Source organism: Amblyomma americanum, chromosome 6 (assembly GCF_052857255.1).
Source record: "Amblyomma americanum isolate KBUSLIRL-KWMA chromosome 6, ASM5285725v1, whole genome shotgun sequence".
In the NCBI taxonomy this organism is placed as follows: Eukaryota; Metazoa; Arthropoda; class Arachnida; order Ixodida; family Ixodidae; genus Amblyomma; species Amblyomma americanum.
In genome coordinates, this window is record NC_135502.1 from 82,197,897 (window position 1) to 82,222,655 (window position 24,759).

General features: G+C 47.7%; 1 protein-coding gene across 1 annotated transcript; it reads right to left on the bottom strand.

Annotated features, from left to right (window-relative positions):
• Nucleotides 1-10: 10 nt before the first annotated feature.
• Nucleotides 11-23,925, bottom strand: LOC144093796 (aminopeptidase N-like). The gene is made up of 20 exons (XM_077627499.1): nucleotides 22,623-23,925; nucleotides 18,749-18,904; nucleotides 18,336-18,438; nucleotides 17,491-17,611; nucleotides 17,261-17,412; nucleotides 14,608-14,721; nucleotides 13,381-13,515; nucleotides 10,625-10,690; nucleotides 9,830-9,895; nucleotides 8,705-8,865; nucleotides 8,484-8,575; nucleotides 7,657-7,787; nucleotides 7,452-7,507; nucleotides 7,206-7,353; nucleotides 6,247-6,323; nucleotides 6,039-6,152; nucleotides 4,575-4,742; nucleotides 1,005-1,148; nucleotides 345-426; nucleotides 11-213 (listed from the first exon to the last, which is right to left on the bottom strand). Exons 1-20 carry the CDS (start codon nucleotides 23,732-23,734, stop codon nucleotides 55-57), a joined length of 3,357 nt encoding a protein of 1,118 aa, XP_077483625.1. The 5' UTR covers nucleotides 23,735-23,925; the 3' UTR covers nucleotides 11-54.
• Nucleotides 23,926-24,759: the final 834 nt, after the last annotated feature.

The following is a 24,759-nucleotide window of genomic DNA, read 5'->3' on the forward strand; positions in this document are numbered from 1 at the left end:
TCGGCGTTGCTGTCATTTGCACACTTGTTCATTTTATTCCGTCGACAACCAAGGTTACACCGCCGGCAGCTCTATCTCGTCCAACCAGTGCTTGACTACGGGATAGAACTTGGACTTCCACGCGTCGTCAAGCTTCCGTTCTTCTTGGACCTGCTTGTAGCGCCATTCTGGGACCATCGTGGACTTCTTGTTGCGCTTGTAGAAGGATGTCAACTGAAAAAGTGATATTTTCGGAGGGCGTTTAAGAATCGAAGATGTTTTTTGTTTTATGTCGACGGCACGTCGTTGCCGACACCGTAACCATGCGATGCAGTGTGGGAATAACTTGGAGACGAAGTACTTACCATTTCTACATCTGATGATTCACTCGCTGACTCTATGAGCGACTCTTCGATTTGTAAGAGAGCCTCTGGCATCTGGCGGAACCTGCGATCAAGAGGTGAGTTAGCAGCATAGAGATAACTACCTCACTTGTGTTTACGTTGCAGACGTCCACCCTTATTCCGATTGTCTGAAGCGTGTGATGATGAATTGCGCTTGATGATAATGCTGGAACAATTTCTATTGCGAAGTCAATAATCGATGATGGGGGGGCTTTTGTATTCGCTGAAGATTTTTCTTCTTTTATGTTTTCAGCGCGGTAACTGCTTCATGAGTAGTCAGGCACGCAGCGAGGAAATAACTATGATCAAAGACAGAAAATTAAAATTAAGATATAGAGATCACGTAAGATTTTGAGCGTTCCTGGGTGACCAGCTGACATGTTCTACACGCGGCGAAAAGGCTATGGTATTAGTAGGCCGTCTGTTATACCCTCTTATCTATTGCACCGTAGGGTAGATAAAGAGAGCTAAAAAACGGCGTAAGTAAAGCATGCTCGCTTGGCCTGCTCATAACGTGAGCAGAAATTTAGAATAGCTGCACTTCTACTATTAAGGTTCACATCAGGGTCAAGTATCTTCCAAACAAACCACTAGGGACAAGTGCACGCGAAAACAGCTCACTTCTTGTGAATGGATCCCCACTCGTTGTTGATGAACTTAAAGGCCACAGGCCTGCCCTCGACGTTGTCCGAGAAAGACGTGAGGAGACTGGGGACGTCTTCGTGCCGGATCACATCATCAGGCTGCACCACAGACTTCAGGTAGCTGCGCAGGGTGGATAGGTACTAAATATTACGGAAGAAACGGCACTGCTACATGCACTTGGCTTTCTCCACAAGTGCTGGTACACAGCCAAGGTGAAAAGTCGCCATAACGGCGGATTTATTCTCTCGTACTCGATGGTGATGACGGCGTGATTTTGATTGTAGAAGGACAGCTTGGCCGAAGTGTGTCACGGTTAACATGTTCGGTCAGTATGGGGTAGGGTCTTCGTACACCCAAGCCTAGACAGTCAATCTCAGTTTCAGGCTCCATGCATTCGACTTTGAGGACATTATATTTTTGTCGGTAACTAAGACCCAAGGACTTTTGTTACGTCGCATCTGTCATGTAACTGCTTCTACAACACACCGCCACGTTAAGCCTTTTTTTGGACCTCAAAGAAACTACGTATTTAGTGTGAGCAATGTTAGGTTTTATGGTTCACAGAAAAGAACAGACATATAAGAAAATACTAGCGGCCGTAACAGATGCGCATGAGCATATTGCTTCCTTTAGGCTAGGCATGCAATGTGGAACTTAGGTGTAGCCTGCACTGGCATGTATATGCGAGCATTGCTGTCAAAATAGTAGAGCCTGTAAGGATTCTGGCGACAGCCCGTCTGGTTTAACTGCGTAGTCGGCCCGGGACAGCTGCAGCCAGGGTCCCTGCACGGCGATAAAGATCTTCGTTCCCACGGCCTGTCCCCGCTTGGGTTATTGGAATCGAGACGAAGGACTCTGCCGCCGTTTGTAAACAACATTGTTCCCGGAGGCAGTTAGCGACCGCCAACCCGCGCAGGAGTGGCTCACCCATTCAACTGTGCCGGCTCACAGGCGCCTCACCCATTCGGACTTCCCGGAAGACGTGTCCGGCTTAACAGCGTGAGAAGTCTCGTTCGGACGCGAAGGCAACACTCTCTTTGGGAGGGGGGGGGGGGGGGGGGGGGGGTCCAGCGGCACCCTCTCTCTCTCCGGCGAGAAATGTGACGGGGGCGTGTCCCTATGTGTGTGTGTGTGTGTGTGTGTGTGTGCGTGTGCGTGTGTGTGTGTGTGTGTGTGTGTGTGTGTGTGTGTGTGTGTGTGTGTGTGTGTGTGTGTGTGTGTGTGTGTGTGTGTGTGTGTGTGTGTGTGTGTGTGTGTGTGTGTGTGTGTGTGTGTGTACGACAGCGCAAGTTTTAGGCCACGCCCAACCTGGCGAAGGCCTTCTCGAACCTGGGGAATCCTAGGGACCGGACCCTTTTAAAACCGGACGACGAGTGCAGTGACCCATGAATGCTCGATAATCTTCGGGTCTTCTCAGATCCTCCGACTTTCCTCCATCACCCTCCAATGGGTTCCTAAATCTTGTAATAATGTAAATAAACCCCCTGTACAGTTTCCTTCATAACCAAGTCCGACAACGTTATTCGTAGAAGGGACCTGCAGCGCTGATAGAGTCAGCTCACTCAAGAGCCCCTCAGTCTCTAACAAGCCCAAAGCATGCGTGACCCCCGATCACACTGGGAAATTCTGCATAATTCATGGAATACCAACGCTCTATAGACCGAAAAGTACTGCTACTGCAGTGTTCGCCTCAATCTGTGGAGATTTGAAGTAACCGCGGGGCACAGATGATCCGCTGTAGAGCCCTGACGTTAGCTGTTATCTGTCATTCTGAATAGCTTCTTGTTACAAAGCGTGAGGTGCGAAGAGGAATTTTTCCGCGATTCCCCTTTGAAGTGGTCGAAAAATTCCTTTGCCCATAGTACATCCGAAGCCGCATTTTATTCGCTTCTAGAATGTAATGCAGCAGAAAGTTGGCAGTAGTAGCCCACAAACACGCGAAAAAGATGGCAAACGTGTTTACCACTGAATGAGACGACGTGTGGCAGCAAGTTCTATACTTCTTAAAACAAGTGCCAGCACTTGGCCAGCCATACCTGCTGCATTTTTTTTTTTCGGGACAGAAACATCAGATTTATGGGTGGAGTCACACAGTATGGCTGATATGAAAATATTGCAGCGTGGGCGTTAAGAAAGCAGGCTATTTCACCTCTGCTGCTCCTGGAAGTTGGCAGCTATGTGTGCTGCTTGGCACGGCGCAGTCACCTGCTCTACGCTTAATAGTCGCTACGTTAATACAGCGGCAGTTCCCGAAGCCTACCGAACCACGCTTTGCACAGTATCCTGTCCCCCTCAGATTCACCTTCGTGCTCTCACCAGCACCTGTAAATTGTCGCTATTAGTGGTATACTGCCGTCCCCTTCGGCGTTGTGGCATGCAGCCTTTTCTATGCATCGGGTTTGCGGCCTCGTCGTCATCGCCACAGAGATCGAGTGCGGAGTGCATATGTCAGATGCATTGCCCTTCTCCGTGCGATTACCAAGGAGATCAATATGGTATGAGCGGCATTGCCTAACAGTGTCATGGGCGTGCTGAGCAGTCCCAGCAGCAGCTGTAACCTGTGTAACGCTCACTTCACGGTGAATTTGCGAAGATTTCAAGGCAAACACACCGCTGTCGCTGCTGGACATAATATGCAAAAGCATAAGCGACGTCATAGATTGCTAGTCCTTTGGGTTCGACGCCTGTTGCAAAACCGACAATTGATGCCCAAACCCGATTTTATAAACAGCTCCATTACATGTCGACACCATGTTAGATACGCGATTAAACTTAGAGGCCGCCTTTTTTGTATGTTGGGTGTTGCAGCGTTTAGTCGTTACGCAAGGTGTTGGCGTCGGCTGACGTCAGTCGGCTAGCACGAACATGTAACTCAACGAGCGCTGCAGCTGCCGATTTGTTTACCCTACCAGTGTGTGTTCCGCCATAGGCTCGCGTATGCGCAGTCGCATCGTGAAAAAATTAATGGCAAATGCTGCTGATCAGTGCTGCCTGGTACTCATTGTGCTTTGCTGTTATTCCGTGAAAAAACAGAGGTGCGTGAGCGCTTTTCCTCCTCAGACCTGACACTGAAATCTGCCACGCATGAGTGTGTAATGATTGTGTTTGTTTTTTGAGGGTTACAAGTGTTTTATGGTGTGCGAAATGTATTAGCATGTATTTTAGCATCTTGTCGTGAGGCGCGTTCGTGCGCAAAATCCCGAGAGCGTTCGTCGCCGACATCATACTCACGTAGAATGCATACATACGCTTCGCAGCGCCGCTGCGCCTACAGCGCAACATGCACGAACTCGCATTATTGTGCATCACTCGTCTCAGACACCGCATTCACTGTGGCGATAAAAGCTCAAATTTCTGTAATGACAAGTAAGCACATGGCCATAGAAAATTACTTTAGGACAGGAGCATTTTAACTTGTGTGCTCCCGATACGGTAATTTACCTCTGTTTGCGCATGCTGACTTTAAGGGGGATTAGAGCGTTGTAAATAACTATAACGAGAAAGAAAACGCACACGGCTCGCTCGGCCAGGCCCCGCAACGCTTACTTTCCAAGCAATTCTGGGCTGCGCGAGCAGCTGAGGGCCTTGATGATGTCCGCTCGCTCGGAAAAGTCGTCAGCCTCCTGCAACCGGTCCCACAGGAACTTCCAGTTCTTCTCGCCACCATTCTTCACCGCCTCGCAGAACACGGTGTACCGAAGGTGGGACGGCATGCTGCGTGCAAGGCGTGTTTGTGAGCAGGTTTAGAAGGCGGCTCTAAGCATTAGCACATTCGTGAATTTAATAATTTTAGAAGTGCACGGGAAACATAATTACCGTATAATATTTCTCAGACAAACCGAAGGGCTTTAACAATGAGGGTGGTTTTTTTTTTCTGTCTTGAATAAGTTGAACTTAGCGATATAGTCCGAAAGAAGTTATTTATTGAATCATGGATATGAAAAGTGTAGACATTCTGTGAATACATTACCTCTGAGAAGACAAGCCATCTCTGGAGACATTCAGTAGGCCCTATAGCTACATATATCGGGTGCTTCGCAATTGCTGAGTAGGAATTTTTAAGGCGAAAGCCTTTAATGACTCATGCTCGCGGCCACCGATCGTGTCCGCCCGTGACGCTTTGTTTAGTGGTAACTAATAAGATCGGAGAAAATATAGTTGCTCTGGATAGAGAAGTTAAAAATGAAGTTTGATGCCTGTAGCGTAATTAGTTAATTAATTATAGCCAAAAATCTCAAAATTGCGTCGAAACAGCGCGGCCGTCGATACAGCCACGGGAACGGTGGGACGTCACATCCACCGGAAGTCGTCACAGCATAGTGAACTAACTCGGGAACTAATAAAGATGGGAGAAAAAGACTGGTTGCATCAGACAAAGGATAAAAAAACGAACCTATAAGCCACGTTTGATGACTTTAGTGTAATTAGTTGACTAATTATAGCCCAAAATGTGAAAAAATTGCGTCGAAAACGGTGTGACATTACATCCACCGGAAGTCATCACAGCAAAGTGAAAAAAACACAAATTGGACGGAAAAAACGCCGGAGTTAGTAATTAGTAATTAATTAATGATAATTCAGAGAGGCAGCAACAGTAGCTGCCAAAGTCGCGTGGAAAGGCTTTCGCTTCACGCAGTTTAGATCATCAAAGTGCCCCCCCCCCCCCACCAGTTTTTTCTTTTTAAAAAGTTGTAAATAGTGAGGTTTAACGTCCTGAAGCGACACATGAGCTACGAGGTACATCATAGCGGGAGCTCTGGATCAATTTGTACCAGCTGGTGTTCTTTAACGTGCTCTGACATCGCACAGCACATGGTCGTTTTACTGCCTTAGCAGTACGAGTGACATCCCATTAAAATGGTGGTGTGTAAAGCCTCAGTCAGTGAAGCCCCCATCCTCCAGAAGCACCACCCACCTCCGCAGCCCACTACTATAGTTAGATGGTTGCCCACCCACCCCACGACAATCACTACATAACCGAGAAGTACGCCGTGACATCGCTGTGCTTACTCGTCGCCCATGGGCGTGTTGTCTTTGACCTCCCTGAACATCTCCATGGCCTTGTCTATGCACGGCTGGTAACCGTAGAAGCACGTCAGGAAGGCCAGTTCCGACTCGAGTTCTCTGCAGCAGCAACGTGGTTGCGCGCGTTTCAAAGCAGAGTGCGTGCATAGCGCAGCGTATAAAGAAGAGGTCATGATACTATTGTCTTTCTTACGCTGAGAGAAGCGACGTCTCGTTGCCATCCCATGAAATGTTCGCGAAGTTGGCGCTCAGTAAGGACGACATGTATCCCTGCGCAGAATATCGCAAGCAAAAGGAGGATGAATACCCTGGATATTCACAGTAAGTAAAAGAATAACAGCAGGTGAGCTAGAATCACTGTCAAAATAATTCCTGTCACCTTCATTTGGAGATTGGCTTAGTGACCACTGTTCAAGAGGAGCTGCTTTGCAAAAGAAAAAAAAGCCACAGATGACCAGTGTTATTCATGCACCACAGCATGCGTTAGCATTAGTGTTCCTTTCTGACGGTGGCAGGTGGCGTGAGCCAGTCCATCAATCACCGTGTGACACGCCGTATCCCCTCGCCATTCTCTCCACACAGTGACACACTGCTTGGCGACCGTGGTATCCTATCGCCACCCGTCGCCTCCTACCGACACGCCCTCCTCGCTCGCTCTTTCCACTTTCTCCCTACTCTTTCCATCCATCTCTCTCTCTCGAACCTTCCTCTTTCTACTTTGCCTCCTCTCCCCGAGGTGATACACGCCACACACCAGCACTGCACACTTTCTCCTCAAATAGGGGGTTCTAATTCTAACACATTAAAACTCTCGGCACAAACGGGAAAAAGTAGATGCAGCCAGCAGCCACGTTACTTCTCAAGAAGTTTCCTCTCGCTTCCTTCTTCTCTAGCCATGTTATTTCGAAGAAAAGCTGAGATGGCGGAAATAATATCGCGAACTGGTCATTCGGTCATTCATTCCGTGCAACAGTGTTCCGAGTTGTGTCTTACTGCGAAAACACACGAGAGCTAACCCCCGTCTCTCCCTCTGCCCTCTCCGATTAGAATGTGGAAAGCGAAGTAACTGAAATCAAGGCTAACACGCATTTTATCTTCACCGCTGTACCTCAACAACGACCGAGAGCGACTGTATGACCGGAAGCTGCGCACCTTCCATCTCGAGTACGACTCGGTCGTCTGCAGTCGGACCCCGACGTCCTTCATCTTCTCGAACGCCGCCTTCCATGGGATGTAGTCCTGTTCCCGGAGTAGGTACTTCGTGGCCTCCAAAGCGACCGTGTAATTCACCAAGCCGGCCCTGCAACAACAACCGGCAAGGAGAGAGGTGAGCAGCGATGAGCTCGTCTAGACAGTAAAGTATGGCACTTCAGAAAGAAAACCGATGCAGTGACGTACTTCGCCAAGTCGAAGAGGTCATTCTGAATTTGGGCGCGGTTGAGTGGGTCGATGTACTGAAGAGGAAAAAATAAACGTGAAATAAATAGCCATGCACATCTCTCTCTATCTCTACCCTACCTTCGTCTATATATTACGCACATCTGAAGCGCTAAAGGGTCTCAAAGACTATTCGCACGAGAGGGTCATATAAGCTGAGCTTTACCGTGTGGTTCCAGAGAAGCTGGCGAACAATCAGGTCCCAGTTGTGGGCGTCGTAGTTCACTTTGTAGTAGGATGCAAACTTGCTGTTGATGAGAATCCAGTGCTGTGCGCTGGGCAGGTTCTCCAATTGTCCTGGAAAACATAGGCGTGCGCATCGTGACAGTCAACGAGCTCTTACGTATGCTTCAAAACAATACAGTGGGTTAGAAGCCATGCCGTATGGTGGACGGTTCTAAATTTCGACCGCCAGGAGAGTTTCAACCTCCACAAAGTCTGAGTTTCTACATTTTCGCCACATCAAAATCCGGTCTCCGCATCCAGGATCGTACCCCCTAATTTGTGCGCACCATTCGAAGGCCGTAGCCACTAAGCCACTACAGCATGCCGCATTAAGTGATAGCCGCCCTGATGCTGAGATTATTCGTATATTTATGCTCCCGACTTCTCCGTTAAAAAAAAAATCAGAGCGAAAAAATAGGAACACGTAAGTGAAATGCGAATTGATTTTGGTGGTCGTCATTGAGAAGGAAGGCTGAAAGGAGCGGCTCCAAAAAGAATGCTTCCTTTCTAAGTGACCCAAAAAGAGCGCACGTGAACGTTATCTCGAAAGTAGGACAGCTATATGCTAGGGCACTCATTGGTTTGGGAGTACTGACCATAACTTCTCGAGACAACCACTTAGAGATTATAAACAAGAAACGATAATGTATCATTATAAGAGAAGCTGAGTTGTTAAATATGATGAAAAGCCAGAAAAGCCAGAAAATTTGGGTACAAGGCCATGTAAGCACTGCCAGTCGTTTGCTTGCACAACTGCTCGAAACCCACCTTCCTTGTCAAAGAGCCAGACGACTGGCATGGTACTTGAAAACAACCGATCTTCGGAAGACACCATGGTGATTGGAATCGGCCACGTGTATCTGCAGCAGCCGTGCAAAAGAGCAAAAACCACGTTCGTTAAGGACTTAGGAAAGTGAGAAAAGAAATAAAGAAATAAAGAAAAATAAGTGTGGCCAGCCTAGCACATGAGCACGAGGCTGCGCCCTCACCTCGACTCCCGCTCCTCGGCTTCGAGAGCAAACCTGCTCTGGACGAGCGTCGCTGCGTTTTCGTCGTACACGCGGTTCACGTTGAGGATGGGGAATCCGGGCTGGGTCACCCACGGCTCCATCACTTTCTTCACGTTCAGCGGCCGCTTCTTCGGTTGCGCCTGAGCAAGTCGAAGGCGAAAAACACTCAGAAACATGAGAGCGCGAACAATGAAGTGGCAAGTTATCCTACAAGTTTTCCACTGATACATCTGTGCTGAACACATTCATCCACGGGTGCGTACGCGTTCTTACATGAGCATTTTTTTGCATGTCCTTAACCCCCAAGCGGACTTAGACGACCTATAGCCTCGTCATAACCAGACTTACTTCTGGCTCATGACAGGTCCAGCCTGTCATATTTCTGACCCTCCTTGCCCGGTTTAAGGCGAGTAAGACCAATTCAAGGCATTTTTTTGTTCACTGACAGATGGCAGCCCGGGTGCTAAATGATGATTTTTGGCATCATTTTCGAAAAAAAAATGTGCCCTTTACGGAATTCATTTGTAAGTTTAAGATTCAAGGAAGGAGACCCGCTAATATAACTGAAGACAGATGCCACAATATTGAAAAATATGCCTATTGCTTTTTATTCAAATTTCTGGTTTCAGTAGAGGTTCATGTACAGATAATCGAAATCATGGATCGTCAAAACTCAATCATAGGCGAAAGTGAAAGTATAATAGCAGCAATAACAATTTCGTGCAAAAGTTATGTCTACTAAAAACAGAAAAAAAATGACCGCAGGCGAGATTTTCGTTACAACTATGCGCTGTCGCATCACGCATATTCAAACGACTGCTTACGCACTCGAATGCAGTAAGTTCTTTCGCGAAATTGGTTTCGCTCTACCCCTTACCATATTAACTTTTACAAAAAGCAAATATTTTCTATCAGGCCGGATGATTCCGCTGTTAGCTCGCCTCTTGTATCCAGGTGACTGAAAGCAATGTTCGTCTATTTCAAACTAAATATTTATGAAATGTACTAAGCTGGAATCTAGCTCGAAAAAAATGTTCTGAACATCAGCAAGGTTCTAACCCATAAAACGTTGTTCCAGCGGTGACTATTTCTCTATGAAGTTACCTGCGTAAATGCCTCCCAGACGAACTCTGACGTCGCGTTGCCGAACATTCTTCTTTCGAGAATGTTCTGAAATACAAAAAAAAATTATAGGACAATTATCACGTTGTAACGCGAGATTCAGTGACAATTGTTCGCGTTGATAAACAAAATATCGTTCATTCTTTATTATTTGTCTTTTCTAGCAGACTGTGCGTGACGTTACCATACTGTATGATATGACGTCCCTGTTTGCGGGTCACTTAGCATAATGCATTTCCATGGCTGGCTGCAGTGGCGTCGCCACTACATGATGACCACTCAGCCTGGCATGTTGCACTGACGTCATGCAAGATGCCAAATCCAGCTTGCCGATCACTGTGGCGTGGTGTTACGCCAATGCAAACGCCAACGTTGCAGAACAGGAAATTAAACGCGCCCTGAACAGGCATTGCTATAAAAAGTAAGAAGCAAGTAACCGCAAGAAAATAGAAGTTTTTCAGCAATGCTTAAAAAGGGTGCACTTCATTCATACGTGCTTTCTCCTTTTTATTGTTCTCACGCAGAATTTGCAAATGACTATAACAATTACTGTTTTGGGCGTCCCAGTGCCTTTAGAACAAAGCAAGGGCTCTGCAACAACTCCCCATATGTTTCATTCGGCGAAATAGTTAAGGATTAAATTTAATGTGTTGATATTTGCTGTTACTTATTGCCAAGGCACTAGTACCTCGCGAAGCAATCACGAGCCTAAAGCTAGCAAAAGGAAGCAAGTATAGCAAGTATTCGCTCACAAATGCCAGAAAGCTCACAACTTACGTGTACGCCATTCTTAAACGCGGCTTCTCCAACGGCCATATCCAGCATGCGCAGGAGCGCGACAGCCTATTCAAAAAGATGAAAAAAAAAACTAATCAAGGGCTCAGTTCAACAAAGCAAATACGTGCACGGTCACAAAGAAGACCGCTCCATCTTACAAGCAATGCATAATTTTGTAATGCCTTGTAACAAGGGTAGCAGCCTAAAATAAGGAGCCCATGCAACGGACAGCCTTGGTTACCACCAATCAGGGGCCTACAAAACACAAAAAAGCCAAGTAGGCTATAGATGTTTGTTTCCTTCTTTTTTTTTTTTGTTTCGCTGGCGTACTAACTGGTGCGGTCTTGTGGCAAAATATTGCTCCAACGACATACCAGTCATTACGACGAAGTGGCGCACGAGGACATCTCAATCGGGTACGACAATAATATAAAACAGCCGTAATACAAACCTTCAAATAAGTGCGTACAAACAAATTCACAGACGCTGAGCACCTGGCTCACTTCTCTTTGCAACTGTATAGAGTTAATGCACACCAATGATAACTTAATTTGTTGGTTCAAACCTCCCGTCGTTTATTATGATTTGCTACATGCCTGCGTGATCCCGAAACACAGTGCGAGAGACCGGCAGTTTAACATGCGAGATTGTAGGCGGCGGAGATGGCAGGCTGCGCAGATGGCTTAGTGGTCTAATGCAGCAACCAGGAACGCTTGATTGATTCGCGCCACCGCAGGCTCCAATCCAACGCGCTCAGTTTCTTTCTCAGTGTCTGTTGTTGCTTTTTTCACACCCCAACCCAGTGTGATGTGCCATGCCACCGTTTGGACCGACGAGCTCGTTATGCTAATGCATAAAAAACGAAGCGACTAGTCTACGGAGAAAATAAAAGATCGTGTGCTAGTGAACAACAATTTACGTACTTACTATTGAACATTAACTACCTTACGTCCCTTTAGGTTGACAAGGTTGCCTTAAATATTAAGTCGCGTATTTAAATGAATGCCGTTTAAACGCATTCGAGCAGTAAAAAGCCCAGTAGACATTAAGTCATTAGGTACCTCAAAGATTTTTTGTCCTCTTTCTTGGCCTACCTTTCGTTTTTTTGTCGCTTTTATGGCTGCCTGTTAACACCGTAGTCACATCATGAATCGTTGTTAGCACGGCAGCACATAGCTAATCCTGCCTTTATTTGTAGCTACCAGTTTCTATTTTATTCAATACAAAAACAGCTCCTGGCGTTGAGTCCCCAATGAACCTCAACAGAACTAAACACATCGGGACATCAAACACTTTCGACTTCACGTTGCCTCCTTTTCTATATCCGCAAGTTGTTGGGCGTACTCATTCTGGTTTACCACCCCTTGTAGCAGTTTTGTACGCGCTTTCGCACGTGCCCATTGTTTTGGAGAATCCTATCTCTCGCCCTGTCGATGTACACTTAGTCAAGCTGCCCCTGTCGTACAAACTTTTTCTTTTAGTGAAACCAAACTGTTCAGGCATCAGGAAGTTGACGTAAGGACGCCTTACGTGCAGAACTTAATGTAAGAATATTAATCGCTTCAGGGCCCCCCTGGAGAGTTCAGCACGAGAACACTTCATGAAGAATTGAATACAGTGGCAGAGAAGAAATTGTATCATTATCCCGTCGTTAATTTTCCCCGTGGATTTTGACTTTTCAGCTATACTCGCAACGAACAATGGCCCGGAACACAAGTTGACCTGTGAAGGTCGATGACGTCGCATAGTACGGAAATCGCAATACTTAAGGCCACAGCATGAATTCAGCCGCTGACCCTAGTGCGCAATAAAGTGTATGTCCTAATCAAAGCTGACTGTCATGCGATACGCGCGATGACGGATTGATATCTGCGCCTGTATAGATAAATTAAGCTTGACAGCGCCGTCATATCGATGAACGAAGAGCAAGGAGGCATGCGCATTGAAGGAAAATAGGAATTTAAAAAGAAACAGACGCCAAAGAAATTAGCTGCGGTTTAACTACTGTTGAACCTGGTTAGAGAGCGAAAGTTCTGGTGTGTAGGGCAGCTAGATGCGGCTTGGTGTCCGTAACCTTGAGTGCGTTCCGGACAACTACCAGGACCGGAGCTCGTCGAAGCGACTCCGTCTTCATTCCCGTCCATGTCGCCGCCGTCTGTGGCGAAAGCAGCCTCGGTAGGCGCTTTTTCAACGCGCCCATTGACGCCATGCTAAGTCACGCGGCTTACATTGGGTCATATCGTATATGACGTCATACGTTCACCTGTTGTTATTCTTACATTTCGCTAAATTCTTTTTCAATGTCAAGCCGAAAGTCACGTCACGTGTTTGGCACTTAGTTATCTGTTGCTATAGGAACGTACGTATCAACTGATTAATAACGGTATTTAAGGTATTTAATCTGCCTAATCAGTGCTATTTAATTAGGCTAAACTTCCTCTTTCCAATAATGTATTACATGTAGACATTATGTTTACTACTAATTATTCTCACTACTATACTAGGAGATCGTCATGGTTACCCACTCAATGGTACACGCCCATATACTATCTTAGTCTAGCGATCCAGCGGAGCTACGCCGCGGTGAAGCGCGGAGCTCGGCGTAGCGACAACCTGTTTCTAGATGCGGATCCGGTTGCTAGGGACGCCGTTGCTAACCACCTGCTACCCCGCTCGAGGCTCCGCCAACACGCAGCGAAACTTTGGTTCAAACCAGCGAAGTAGAGCTTTCGCTCTGAAAACAAAGAAAGTGGCACCTTTTGAGTACTGAAGACGTTGAAGGACTGGTAGATCCTGTACTGAGTGTCGACGTTTGTGACCACAGCCGGAGCGTACTTCATGATGTCGTGCTTCATCACAGGGACGATCTCGTTGACAATCATGAGGTCGTACTAGGGAGAAGCGAAAAGAATGGGAGCAGTTTTAAGCTCCGCCGCTTGAATAAAATTATGATGTTCAATGAATGAAAGCCCCACATAAATATTCGCAGCGCGTGATAACACAGAAATCGTAGAGTTATAGGAATACAGCCGCGGCTGGCTGAGAAATGGTTGAAGAGACAAAAAGCCGTAATTCAACCAAGTACCGGCAAACAATTTCTTCTGCAGTTCTTCTACCTTGAAATGCGGAATTAAGCGTCCTGCGCTCTAGGTTCCTTTCAACCTTTTGTGAAATCACTTCAAGAAGAAAAAAATGAGCTACGATTTGGCGTGGATACGTCAAAAGTAAATTTTCTGCGCTCGCGCTTCAGTTTTCGCTTCGGTTTCGTTTCGAGGCTCGGTTTAAGAGGGCAGTGCGATATCGGTGTGTTCTGGAAACATAGTGCACGGATGGAAGTTGACGAAGACGACCACATTAAAAGCAGAGCGCGAGAGACTGGCGGTTGAACCCGCGGGATGTTCGGCTGCGGCGTTGACATAGTGGTCTAATGCAGTGGCCAGCGAAGCTGACCTCTTCGCGCTGCCGTGAGTTCAAAACCCACTCGCGGCCATAAATTTCTTTGCATAGTTTGCCATGAATCTTGCTGGTAGGGTACCACAACCCGGTGTGCAGGTTTCCACCTGCCAGAGGCTTCGGACAGATAACCATCAGCGAAATCTGAGATTGCAGAGTTTAGGGCTACCGCAATAAATAAAACAGCACGCAAATTTATCTGAAAGGAGCGGCACTCTTTCTGCTGCCAATAACGCTGTTACAATACATCGCAAATGTCGCGGCAATGGCCGAGTGGTCCGTGGCGTCAGGCGGCTTATCTCCTTGATCTGCACATTAGTAGTCTTGAACCCCGCTGAGTGTGCCGGTGAACTTTTTAACTCGATATATATACGGACAGAAATTTCAGCACTGAAGAGCCGGTGGTTCCGCCGAAAACTTCGCCATGACTTTGAGACGGATGCTCGACTAAGACTGCCAAGATCGCGAGCTGAGAGCATTTTATGCTTCAAAGAACCAGCAGAATGGACATCTGAAAAGCCAGACGTTACCGATTTGATTGACTGGTCGAAGAATTCCAGACAGCGGTACTGGAAGTACGTTGCGAATCCATCCATCAGCCACACGTCGTCCCACCACTCCGGAGAGACCAGGTTTCCGAACCACTGAAACGTGAAAGAGGCAAGGTGCGTGTTAACCCATTAATTCCCGTCCATTGAAAACGTCCCATAAAAGCTACGAATTTCCAGGACTTCATTATTAATGGTTCCTTGACCGCAAAAATGCAAAAACTGAGATTCATTAAGAAAAATGTAATTACAAATTAGTTCATTTGAGCTCATTTTTGTAATATCGGGGTGCCTAAGGTTCATAAAATTACGTGCTAACACGCAGACGCATGCAGGAATTCACGTGCGAACTTCAAAACTGCTCTATCTGTGAATGCAGCCTTACGACCACAAATTTTAGTCTTTTCTGCATTAGGGCCAGCTTTTTCATGAATTTATCTTTTTTTGGGCCTCAGGCATCTCTGGCCGCTTATACTTTGGCCTTGAGTTGATAAATATGTTGGAGAAGAGCGTTACTTGAACTATGTCAGCCGTTCAACAGATATGCGGGCAGAAATTAAAATAATTCACATTTTTGCGCACTGTATCATATATGGAACGTCGGGCGTTAATGGGCTAATAACGTACGCGTACAAGGCCTAAACACTTCACTGCTTCACAATTTGTTACAGATGCACTTGATAAATTTCGAAGTAAAAACACGAAAGAACGCACCAACGACAGCTTCCAAGAACATGTATCGAGCGCAACGGAAATATGTGCATGAAAGTTGAAAAGTGCAGGTTATCTTTTGTCCCACAATATGTGGGCACTCACGGCTGAATTGCCCCGTTTAATGAAGAATTTTGCCCACGTGGACAGAGATGCGGCTTTCCTGACTATGGAGGTAATAGAAATACGTCCCGCTGCATGCGAGCGCCACACAAACGTGCGCATTTTGTATGCCTTACAAAGTGTGCATTCAGTTATTGAGGCTATAGCTCTACGAAGGGTGTTTCGAGGACATGTCCGCTTTCCTTTTTTTTTTCTTTTTTAAGCGTACACTCAATGAGCGAAGTTTTTGTAAAGGGACGCTGCTAAGAACACAGGCCTGTGCTCCCTGTCCAGTGCTTCTGAGGACTGTGCAATACCAGCTGACATATGGGGTGTTTCCCCTAAGACTTTCAGCAATCTTTAAAAACACTCGTAATATTCGCAATTTAAATTCCTTTCGCAGCGCCCAACTGGTGTGGCGAGCCGGCAGAGAGCTCGTGGCATATGTGCCGACGTGCGACACGTTCTCGCAGGCGTGGCTAGCGCTTTCTGGCCGCGAGGTAAACAAGGAACCTAACAGTAATAGTAAAAAAGTTAATCATTCAGTATTAGATAGCCATCCTTCTAGTCAGCATGTCTTAGTTGTATTCTGATGCACTTCGCCGCTGGCAATGCTATGCTCAAAAAAGCGCTGTTATAACTCAAAAAGCCTAGTTTTGAAAACTGCTGTCAGTCTGAGGTGAAACACACTGCATACACCGTGAAGGAAGGTCGCCATATGAAATGTATACGCGGTAAACTGGAGCCACGTACGATTCCAGTTTCTGAAGGGCCATTATGTGCACATGCTTACGATGACCAGCTACTGTTCAGGCAGCACTACACCATTGTTTACGTATACAGTGTTATCGTAATAAAGTCATAACATCATCGCGAGACGCGAGGCCCGCCTACAACTACAGTGCTGGACGAAATGAAAATGACGTGATCAAGTTCTCGGCGCAACACTGTCTCGCCGGGACTGTGCAGTGCAGGGGGTGTTACATTCTGAACCGTCCGAACGTGTGAAGGGTAGGACCACTTCTATTCCCGCTTTTATGGGTGGAGTTTACGAGTGCCGGGAAAGGTCTAAGATCCGCACTACAAGGCTTTACAAGACCTTACACAGCCTAGTTCATGGTCTCGCCACAAAGGACTACTAAGAGTTCCACTAGTACGCCAAACTGCTTAGCTGGTCCGGAAAGTTTTGACGAAGGCTGTGCGCGCGACTTGCAAAATGATGAAATACCGCCTATTGCGGCGGCCATTTATGGTCTAGCATATGGGTGCTGCAACAAAGTGAATGGTAACGAAAGAAGGATGGAATCACTCAGTGCGAGAAAAAAAATTGCTTATTTATCGCAGTCTCTGTGGTACCTGCCAAAAATGCGCCCTGCTATTTGACACCATTCTGCCCTCACTAGCAAGCGCTGTCCTAGCTGGCTTCTCTCAGCATGAAGGGAAGCAAATGAACATCCTTATGTACCCACTTCTTTGCGGCATTTCAGAATCCTATTAATATCTACACCCTGATGCAGTGAGAGAAGAAAAAAATGGCGATGGTTTAGCTCTGGTTAAACCTGGAGTGACGCGATAGCTACAGCGGGCCGATTGGAACTTGGTCACGTGACGAACCAGGTGATCAGCCACGGCGACGCGCCGCCGGCAGCTGCTCCGCACCACGTGACCAACCACGTGACAGCGTGGCGGCGCAGCCACAGGGTGGCAGTGCCGCCACCGCCACGGCGCCGCCACGCCGAAGGCTCGAAATGCTACCGTAATGTAGCTATCGCTACAAAACGAAACCATAGTTCATGCAGGCTTGAAATGGTGATTGTCTTGCCTCGTGAGAGAACGCGTGGCACAGGGACAGCATGACGCTCTGTCTCTTGGCCACCGAAGAGTCCTCGGCGTCATAGAAGGCGACTGCTTCCGGAAGGTACAGAAGTCCCATGTTCTGAATGTCGCTGATGTAATGCTCCATTGCGATGATGTCTGCAGAAAAATGAGTCTGAATATTGCACAGCAAGAAGCCACTACTAAGGACTTAGTCTGTGCTGTCACAATGCTCACCTGTCTTCGGCACTTGATACGGCGCCGCAAAATACTCCTCATAGAACTTCAGTATCTTAGGGCCCATTTCAAGCAGGAAGTCAACATCCCTTGCAGCGCCAGGCCGTGCCCAGAGTTTCATCTGGAAAGCGGAAGGGCAAAAAGAAGAACCATGAGTCAGACTTGATAAGTTACAAGCGACATTGAATTTCTCGTCGTATTGCTCAACTAGTCTTGTTAATAAAGAGAACCTTGTGCGACGAAGCTATAGGCCGACAATTGCCGGGTAGTGGGTGTTGAAATGTTTCCTTTCGCTTCATGTTTGCCAACACTCTCAGATGAAGCTTGGGAATAAAAAGCCCTCCGTTACAGAAACTGGGAAGCGCGCGTTAATTTTTAAGCGATGAACATTCAACTTGAAGTTGCCAGCTATGTCAAAATAGCACACAAGAACATGCTATATATTCACCCGGTAAACAAATAAGGTTTAAAAAGCGAAAGTTCGAAACTTCTGACTTTGCGCATAAACAATGAACGTACCATAATGACTCGTAACGATGATTTATAACGAAGAATATTATTCATCTTAGCTCCCATGCGGCGCGTAATTAGAAAAAAATGTGTGTGCACTTTTTGCCTGTTTTAGTATGAAAGCTATGCAGAGTTCATGAAAGAAAGCATTCATTAAGGAGTGAGCTAAAAGGAGACGTCGCAGGAGATAACTTTCCCTCGCGTGAATGTAAACTGGCCGATGACGATTGTAATGATGATGACGATAAAATAAGTGTGACTTTCTCTGTATTATAAATGACCGCAATTTCGATCCTAAAGACGGACACTCAGCAGTGCTGCTAGAAAAAACATACCGTGCCATTTCCGTAGGAGACGAAGTCGGATATGAAGACACCAGCAGAGAAGGTCGACATAGGGAAAGACGTGACGAACACGTCGGCCTTGTGTTCTTCTCGTCTAAGAACGAAAAAAGGTATGAGTACAATTCCACAGAAAAAATTGCGGGTGGTTTAGCATTGCTAACCACGAAATATTGTGAGGAGGTTTTTGCAGGAACGGTAAGGCCATGCTGGCTGCGGCAACATGCATCCCAGAACCAGCGGGAAACCATTATGTCGTGACAGTAGAGCAGTGTGCAGAAACAGCAGATGTCACGAAGTTTAATCTAGAGTCCTGCCAGCAAATATCACTTGTGGCACTTTTGCCAGCGTCTGCTGTTCATCACCTTCTTTCTATCGACCATAAGAGACTTAGCACAGGCGCTCACTTGGGATAAACCGTGGCGAGGGGCATGTTGGAAAGCGTGTGAACGTCGCTTGGCCGGATGACCTCCATGGTGAAGGGGGCCTTCATTCCCGGCTCGTCGAAACAGGGGAAGGTGCGCCTGGCCTCGGTAGGCAAGAAGTTGGCACCGTAGACCCACCTGCGAGAGAGACGAGCGCCAGCATGCAAGGAGCCCCTCAGAGTGCAACACAAATAACACAATTACAAGTACATAATGTGCGCCTTTTTTAAATAACAAATTAGTGATTAGTTGCGTTGCAGCTAACCTCGACAATTTCTCAACTTGCAAAGTGGCGAAAACTCTGGGAGTTTCTTAGAGTATAAGACTCTGAAGCGCCCATCCCGCGGTATATTTCACAGTCAGTGCAAGCAGGGCACGCGCGGAAAAGCATGTTTTTGAACCTGGCGCTGTCGAAAGGTGCACCTCCACCGGAACATTTCTGCAACATAAAACTGTCTCGTCGTGTATTCAGTGCTTCTGCCACCGAAAATTGCTCGCATATTCGCGCTCTGCTCCCCGCGACCGGGTTGACGTTACCTCTGATAATACTTAATGTAAGCAGGCACACTGTTGCAATAAAAAAAAATCCTGTGCCTTCAGAGTATGCAGGCTCATTTGTGTCGTCACTTGACGAGTTGTTAGGATGGCCCACTGTCGTCTATTAGAAAAATAAACACAACAACGGTAAAAAAAGACGCGCGATCTACTTGCGGCTTCTAGCGAGTCTACGTGCATGTATAGCTGTAAACACCGATACTGTTGCACGTGCAAATTCACATTACTACGCCGCGTAATGATTGAAGGGACATCTTCGTGGGTTCGGTGAAAATAATTACGAGAACGACGACCAGGTGTTTTTCTCCTCCGACAGCAAAACACAGCGCGCACAAGAAAAGTAACAAAAAAAATCACAGCACGATTACGACTATGTAACGCGAGATTCAGCGATGGCTGGTGTAGTGGTCCAAGTGATGCACCCCTGCACTGGCAGGCGGCTGTACAGAGCCACCCGTAGGCTGGTTCGACTCAGGTTGTCCGTGACATTAGGTGACACCAGACGACGAGACACAAACAAAGGCCTTGTCGGAGCTAAGGCGAGGAAGAACCAGCGCCAGGAGCGCTACAGCCTTAACGTGTACTCATCCATAATCCTCTCTAACCTGCTTACTAAATATGTGGATTGTTCAGTGATATCAAACGATTGGAAGGTGGGCAAGGTTGTACCGTTATTCAAGTCCGGTGACGCGCTTTCACCACTAACTATAGACCAATTTCCTTAACTAGCGTTCCATTCAAAATCTTCGAACATATAATCTATTCTAACCTGGTTAATTTCCTTGAAAATAACTCATTATTTACGCCACATCAGCATGGGTTTCCCAAATGGTTTGCATGTGAGACAGCTCATATCTTTCCCTGATGACCTTCTTGCTACCATAGACTCTGGACCCTACATCGACAACATATTTCTAAATTTCTCCAATGCGTTTGATCTTGTTAACCATCAATTACTTTGCTTGAAGCTTAGCAGGCTTAACATTGATCCCAGCCTTTTAGTATGGATCAAAATTTTCTTCTCAACAGAACACAGTCTGTATATGCCAATAACTCTAATTCTTTTCCTTCTCCAGTTTAATCCGGCGTACCCCAGGGTACTGTGCTGGGACCATTACTTTTCCTTGTCTACATTAATGACTTTGCCTGACCACATAAACTCTTCTATGAGATTGTTCGGCGATGACTGCGTAATTTACAGAACGATTTCTTCTATCTCTGACTCCGCCCAACTTCAGTCCGACATTAACAGCATATCCGACTGGTGTAACATCTGGAACATGCGCCTTAACCCTAATAAGTGTAAATCAATGCGAATTTCCCGGAACCCGCCTCGTGTTTCCACTGACCTTTTTGACTACCAGATCGATGGCCTTACCCTAGGACAGGTAACGTCTTAAAATACCTAGGTGGTTACATAACTAACAATCTGTCCTGGCAAACACATATAAACTTCATTTGAAGCAATGCAAATCGCGTGCTTGGATATTTAAGCCGAAATTTTACTATGGCACCATCCTCTTTAAAACTTCTAATCTTTAAATCACTCGTACGCCCAAAACTGGAATATGCATGCTCGGTGTAGTATACTGGTCTCGAATGTCACACTCAAACGTTGGAGTCTGTGCAAAATCGCTGTGCAAGGTTCGTACTTCACAACTACTCTCGTTTATCAAGTGTATAAAACATGAAAGCTACTTTGAACCTTCCACTTCTTTTCTTACGAAGAAAAGTGTCTCGCTTATCTCTCTTTCAACAAATTTATCATCACAATCGCCATCTTAAAGAAGCGCTTCTCTCTGAACCTTAATACATTTCATCCCGTAGAGATCACCCTCATTAAGTTGGCATCCCCTTTTGTCGCATGAACGCATATTTCCACTCATTTATTCCAAAGACAACCAATGCATGAAACTACCTGTCCACCTGAATTGCCACAAATACCGACTCTGTTTGGTTCAAATCTGCTCTCGAAGAATATGTTTACTCCCACTAATCTGCATTTTACCGCGTTATTGTTGTTGTTCCTATTTTTTCCCTCTGTATTGCCGCAATTCCTGTGTTATAATTACATACATATAGACATTTTTCATGCATTCCACTCCCTTCTGTAATGCCTCCAGGGGCCTTGAAGGTATTGAAATAAATAAATAAACACATTCAACGTAGTGTAATGCGGGATAACCATACCCGGGCTGTCATGGTAACCATGGATTCCATCGGCGGTGGGTGGTTGCCGTTAACGCACCCACCGGTTACGCCGACGGCTTCACACAAACCGGCGAGCCGGTTTGACGTCGTGAAGTAGTGCTTCCTCAATAAAAGCAACCTCATGCCGCCGGTGGCATCTGAGCCCACGACCTCCGAATTTCGCATCCGCTTCTGTACCAACTGAGCTATGGCGGCGGCTCTCGAATCTTCTACTTTCAAAGTGATTTATGCTGCGTGTAACCTAACCTTGAGAGTCCACGAGCGCCACCCTCGTTCACTCCAGCTGACGTATAGTACGCCTTGTATTATCGCGTCACGTGGTAGGTGATCGAACGGCTAGGCCGGAAGCTTTGCGGGAGCCCTCTTATGCTACCTATGGAATCTAGACTACAAGAACCAAGGCCCTCGTTAAGGTATTGAGCAGAGAAAGGAAGAAAAATGGGGGGCACGTTACGAACCCGGAATGGGTAACGTGGAACGCTGCTACACGCGCTGGGTTCGAATTCCATAGTGGCTGCATATCACATGCGCCCAATGAACCGAAGTGCGTCCGGAAACGCAGTAAAGACGTGTTTGACAAAGAGCTTGTCATAGATGCTCCGGAGAGGTGGGCTCGACGTGAACGCTATCCTCACGTCCTCAATCAAGATTTTGATTTGATTTATGGGGGTTTAACGTCCCAAAGCGACTCAGGCTATGAGGAACGCTGTAGTGAAGGGCTCCGGAAATTTCGACCACCTGGGGTTCTTTAACGTGCACTGACATCGCACAGTACACGGGACTCTAGAATTTTGCCTCGAAATTCGACCGCCGCGGCCGGGATCGAACCCGCGTCTTTCGGGCCAGCAGACGAGCGCCATAACCACTCAGCCACCGCGGCGGCCACGTGCGCAATCATCGCTGTTTCGCGTTGCCATCTGCGCTGATCAAAGTGCAAGGCCTATCGTAAGCACGCGTCTCGCTTCCCTGACAGCAGTTGTCGCGGGCCTGCCGAGGTCCCTGTAGCTCTGCCTTCTCTACCACATGCGAGAGGTCTTCGGAAGTAATTTGATTGCTATTGCGCTGGAACGTGAAAACGCGTCTTACGTACACTGGCGGACCACTTTCTCTCTGGTAGCGCCTCACGTTGAAACCATTGTCGTACAGAGCCCCGGTGGTGAACGGAATGTGCAGCTCGTACTTGTCTCCGGTGAGAAGGTCCTCCGCGAGGTTAATGTACAGAAACTGCGAGTAGTCGTTGGTGCGGATGCTCAGAATGTCGGGGCCGGGCGCGGTCGAGACGAAGTTGAGCGAAAGGTTGGCACGGTTGATGACCAGGTTGGCGGAGTGCAACTGGATCAGCTTGGTGGGCGCCAGGGCTTCGAGGGTGATGCGGACGTTGCCCTTGAAGGACATGCTCTGCTCTCCGTAGATGGGCGTTAGCACCAGCTTGTACGCGAGTGGCTTGACTGTTCTCGGTAGCCTAATGTCCTCGACGTTGTGGTCACCGCTAGCGCTGTCATTTATTAAAGGAACAGTTGAGAACCGGAAGATGGACTCGTTGCCAGGCTGCGAACCTTCCTGTTTGTGCGCCGCCATTTTTGCCGTTTCGACCGGCTTGCTGGTCATCTTCTCCGTCGTACTGTCGACCGACGGCCGAGAAGCGTCGACGACGGATGACGCCGGAGCGTCCTGGGCTGGCAGGTCCTTCTGGGGCGCGTCTTTCTCAGGCGCCTCCGGTTCCTTCTCTTCCGCCATCTTTGGCGGCTTCCGTGGCGGCGGTGAGGCGCGCTTATGTTTCTTGGTGGTTGCCTTTGGCGGCTTCTTCCGGGGCGGTGGTGGGGGGTGCTTACGTTTCTTGGTGGTTGCCTTGCGCGTTTTGGCCTTGGTGGGACGGCGGTGCGCAGCTAGCGCCTTCTTGTCGACCATGGGTGCATTGAAGACCTCGCGCGGCTCTTCCGCTGGCTCGTTTTGCGCGACGGTGTAGACGGCACGCGTCACGGCGCGGCGGTGTGCCGTCTGCTTCATGGAGTGGCCCACGGTGGCGGGAAACGCGACCGCCACTACGCTCATGACGAGGCAGACGCCGATCACGACTTGCCACTTTCGCTGGCCGACGAGGGCCCTGATGCTCTGCATGGTATTTGTGCCAGCCGCGGCGCGACTGGTGTTCCGGACTTTGGGTCGGCCCCCCACGACATACTCGGCGCTCGACTCGTACATCCCGCACTGCGGAGATTGGGCTGCGACGTCGATCAACGGGAGACGGTCTCCTCAAGGCACGACGCTCACCGACTGGTCGTGGGCAGGGCCCGGTGGCCGCTCAAAGTAGTAGTCTTGCGGTTCGCTCTTTGTTCGAAGCCATTTGTCAGCGCAAGCTGCCCCCGAAAGCGGCGGAGCACGCGGCGATCGCTGCTTCTTTTTCTGTGCAGTGGCTCACGTGAAATGGACTTGCTTGCCCTTTTGAGATGCAGTGAACGTTTAATTGGCAGCATCCTGAAATAACCAAACCAGCGACTAAAAGCTGATTGTACAGTGACTAGAGTCTAGGCTATTTCAAGCCGCCGCGGTGCCTCGGTGGTTAGGTGCTCGGCTGCTGACCTGAAGTATACGTGGGTTTGATCCCGGCCGCGCGGTCGCATTTCGATGGAGGCGAAATGCTGGAGGCCTGTGCACTGTGCGATGTCAATGCACGTTAAAAAACAACACGTGGCGAAATTAGCCGGAGCCCTTCACTACAGCGTCCCTTATAGCCTGAGTCGCTTTGGGGCGACAAACCCGATGTAACCATAAAAACCATTGCAAAGTAGGCAGTGAAATCATGAAGAGCAAAACCGCAAAACAGGACGCGACTAAGGCAGGCGACAACACAGGGCGACAACACCGCCCTGTGTTGTCGCCTGCCTTAGTCCCGTCCTGTTTTGCGGTTTTGGTCTTCATGATGTCATACCAACTGGCCTACGCCAAAGTCCTTTTAGGCAGTGAAATTGGCTGTCCCCACGAGAGTGTCCTCGCCTTCCGAATTAAAATAATAAGCCTATAGGGCTATACGTGGTCAACTTTCATGGGGCTCTGTAGCTGTGGCAGTTTCTGCTTTATTCTGGTATCATTCGAAAGTTCACGTGCGGGCTGCCTCTTATTCATTGCGCCGACAGTAATTTACGGCCAACGATTGGCGGTTACAGCCGCCCCTTTCGATGGATGGACGGTGCTCGGTAATGCGTTATATCAGCTTAGCTATATTGAAT

What these genes read in the sequence shown, in the direction of transcription:
- LOC144093796 (XM_077627499.1), bottom strand. Translation starts at nt 23,734, where the DNA reads ATGTACGAGTCGAGCGCCGAGTATGTCGTGGGGGGCCGACCCAAAGTC. An exon ending in AGAGAAAGTGGTCCGCCAGT is followed by an intron (nt 18,905 to 22,622) that starts GTACGTAAGACG and finishes TCTCTCTCGCAG; the next exon opens with GTGGGTCTACGGTGCCAACT. An exon ending in AGCCCAGAATTGCTTGGAAA is followed by an intron (nt 1,149 to 4,574) that starts GTAAGCGTTGCG and finishes CACCCTGCGCAG; the next exon opens with CTACCTGAAGTCTGTGGTGC.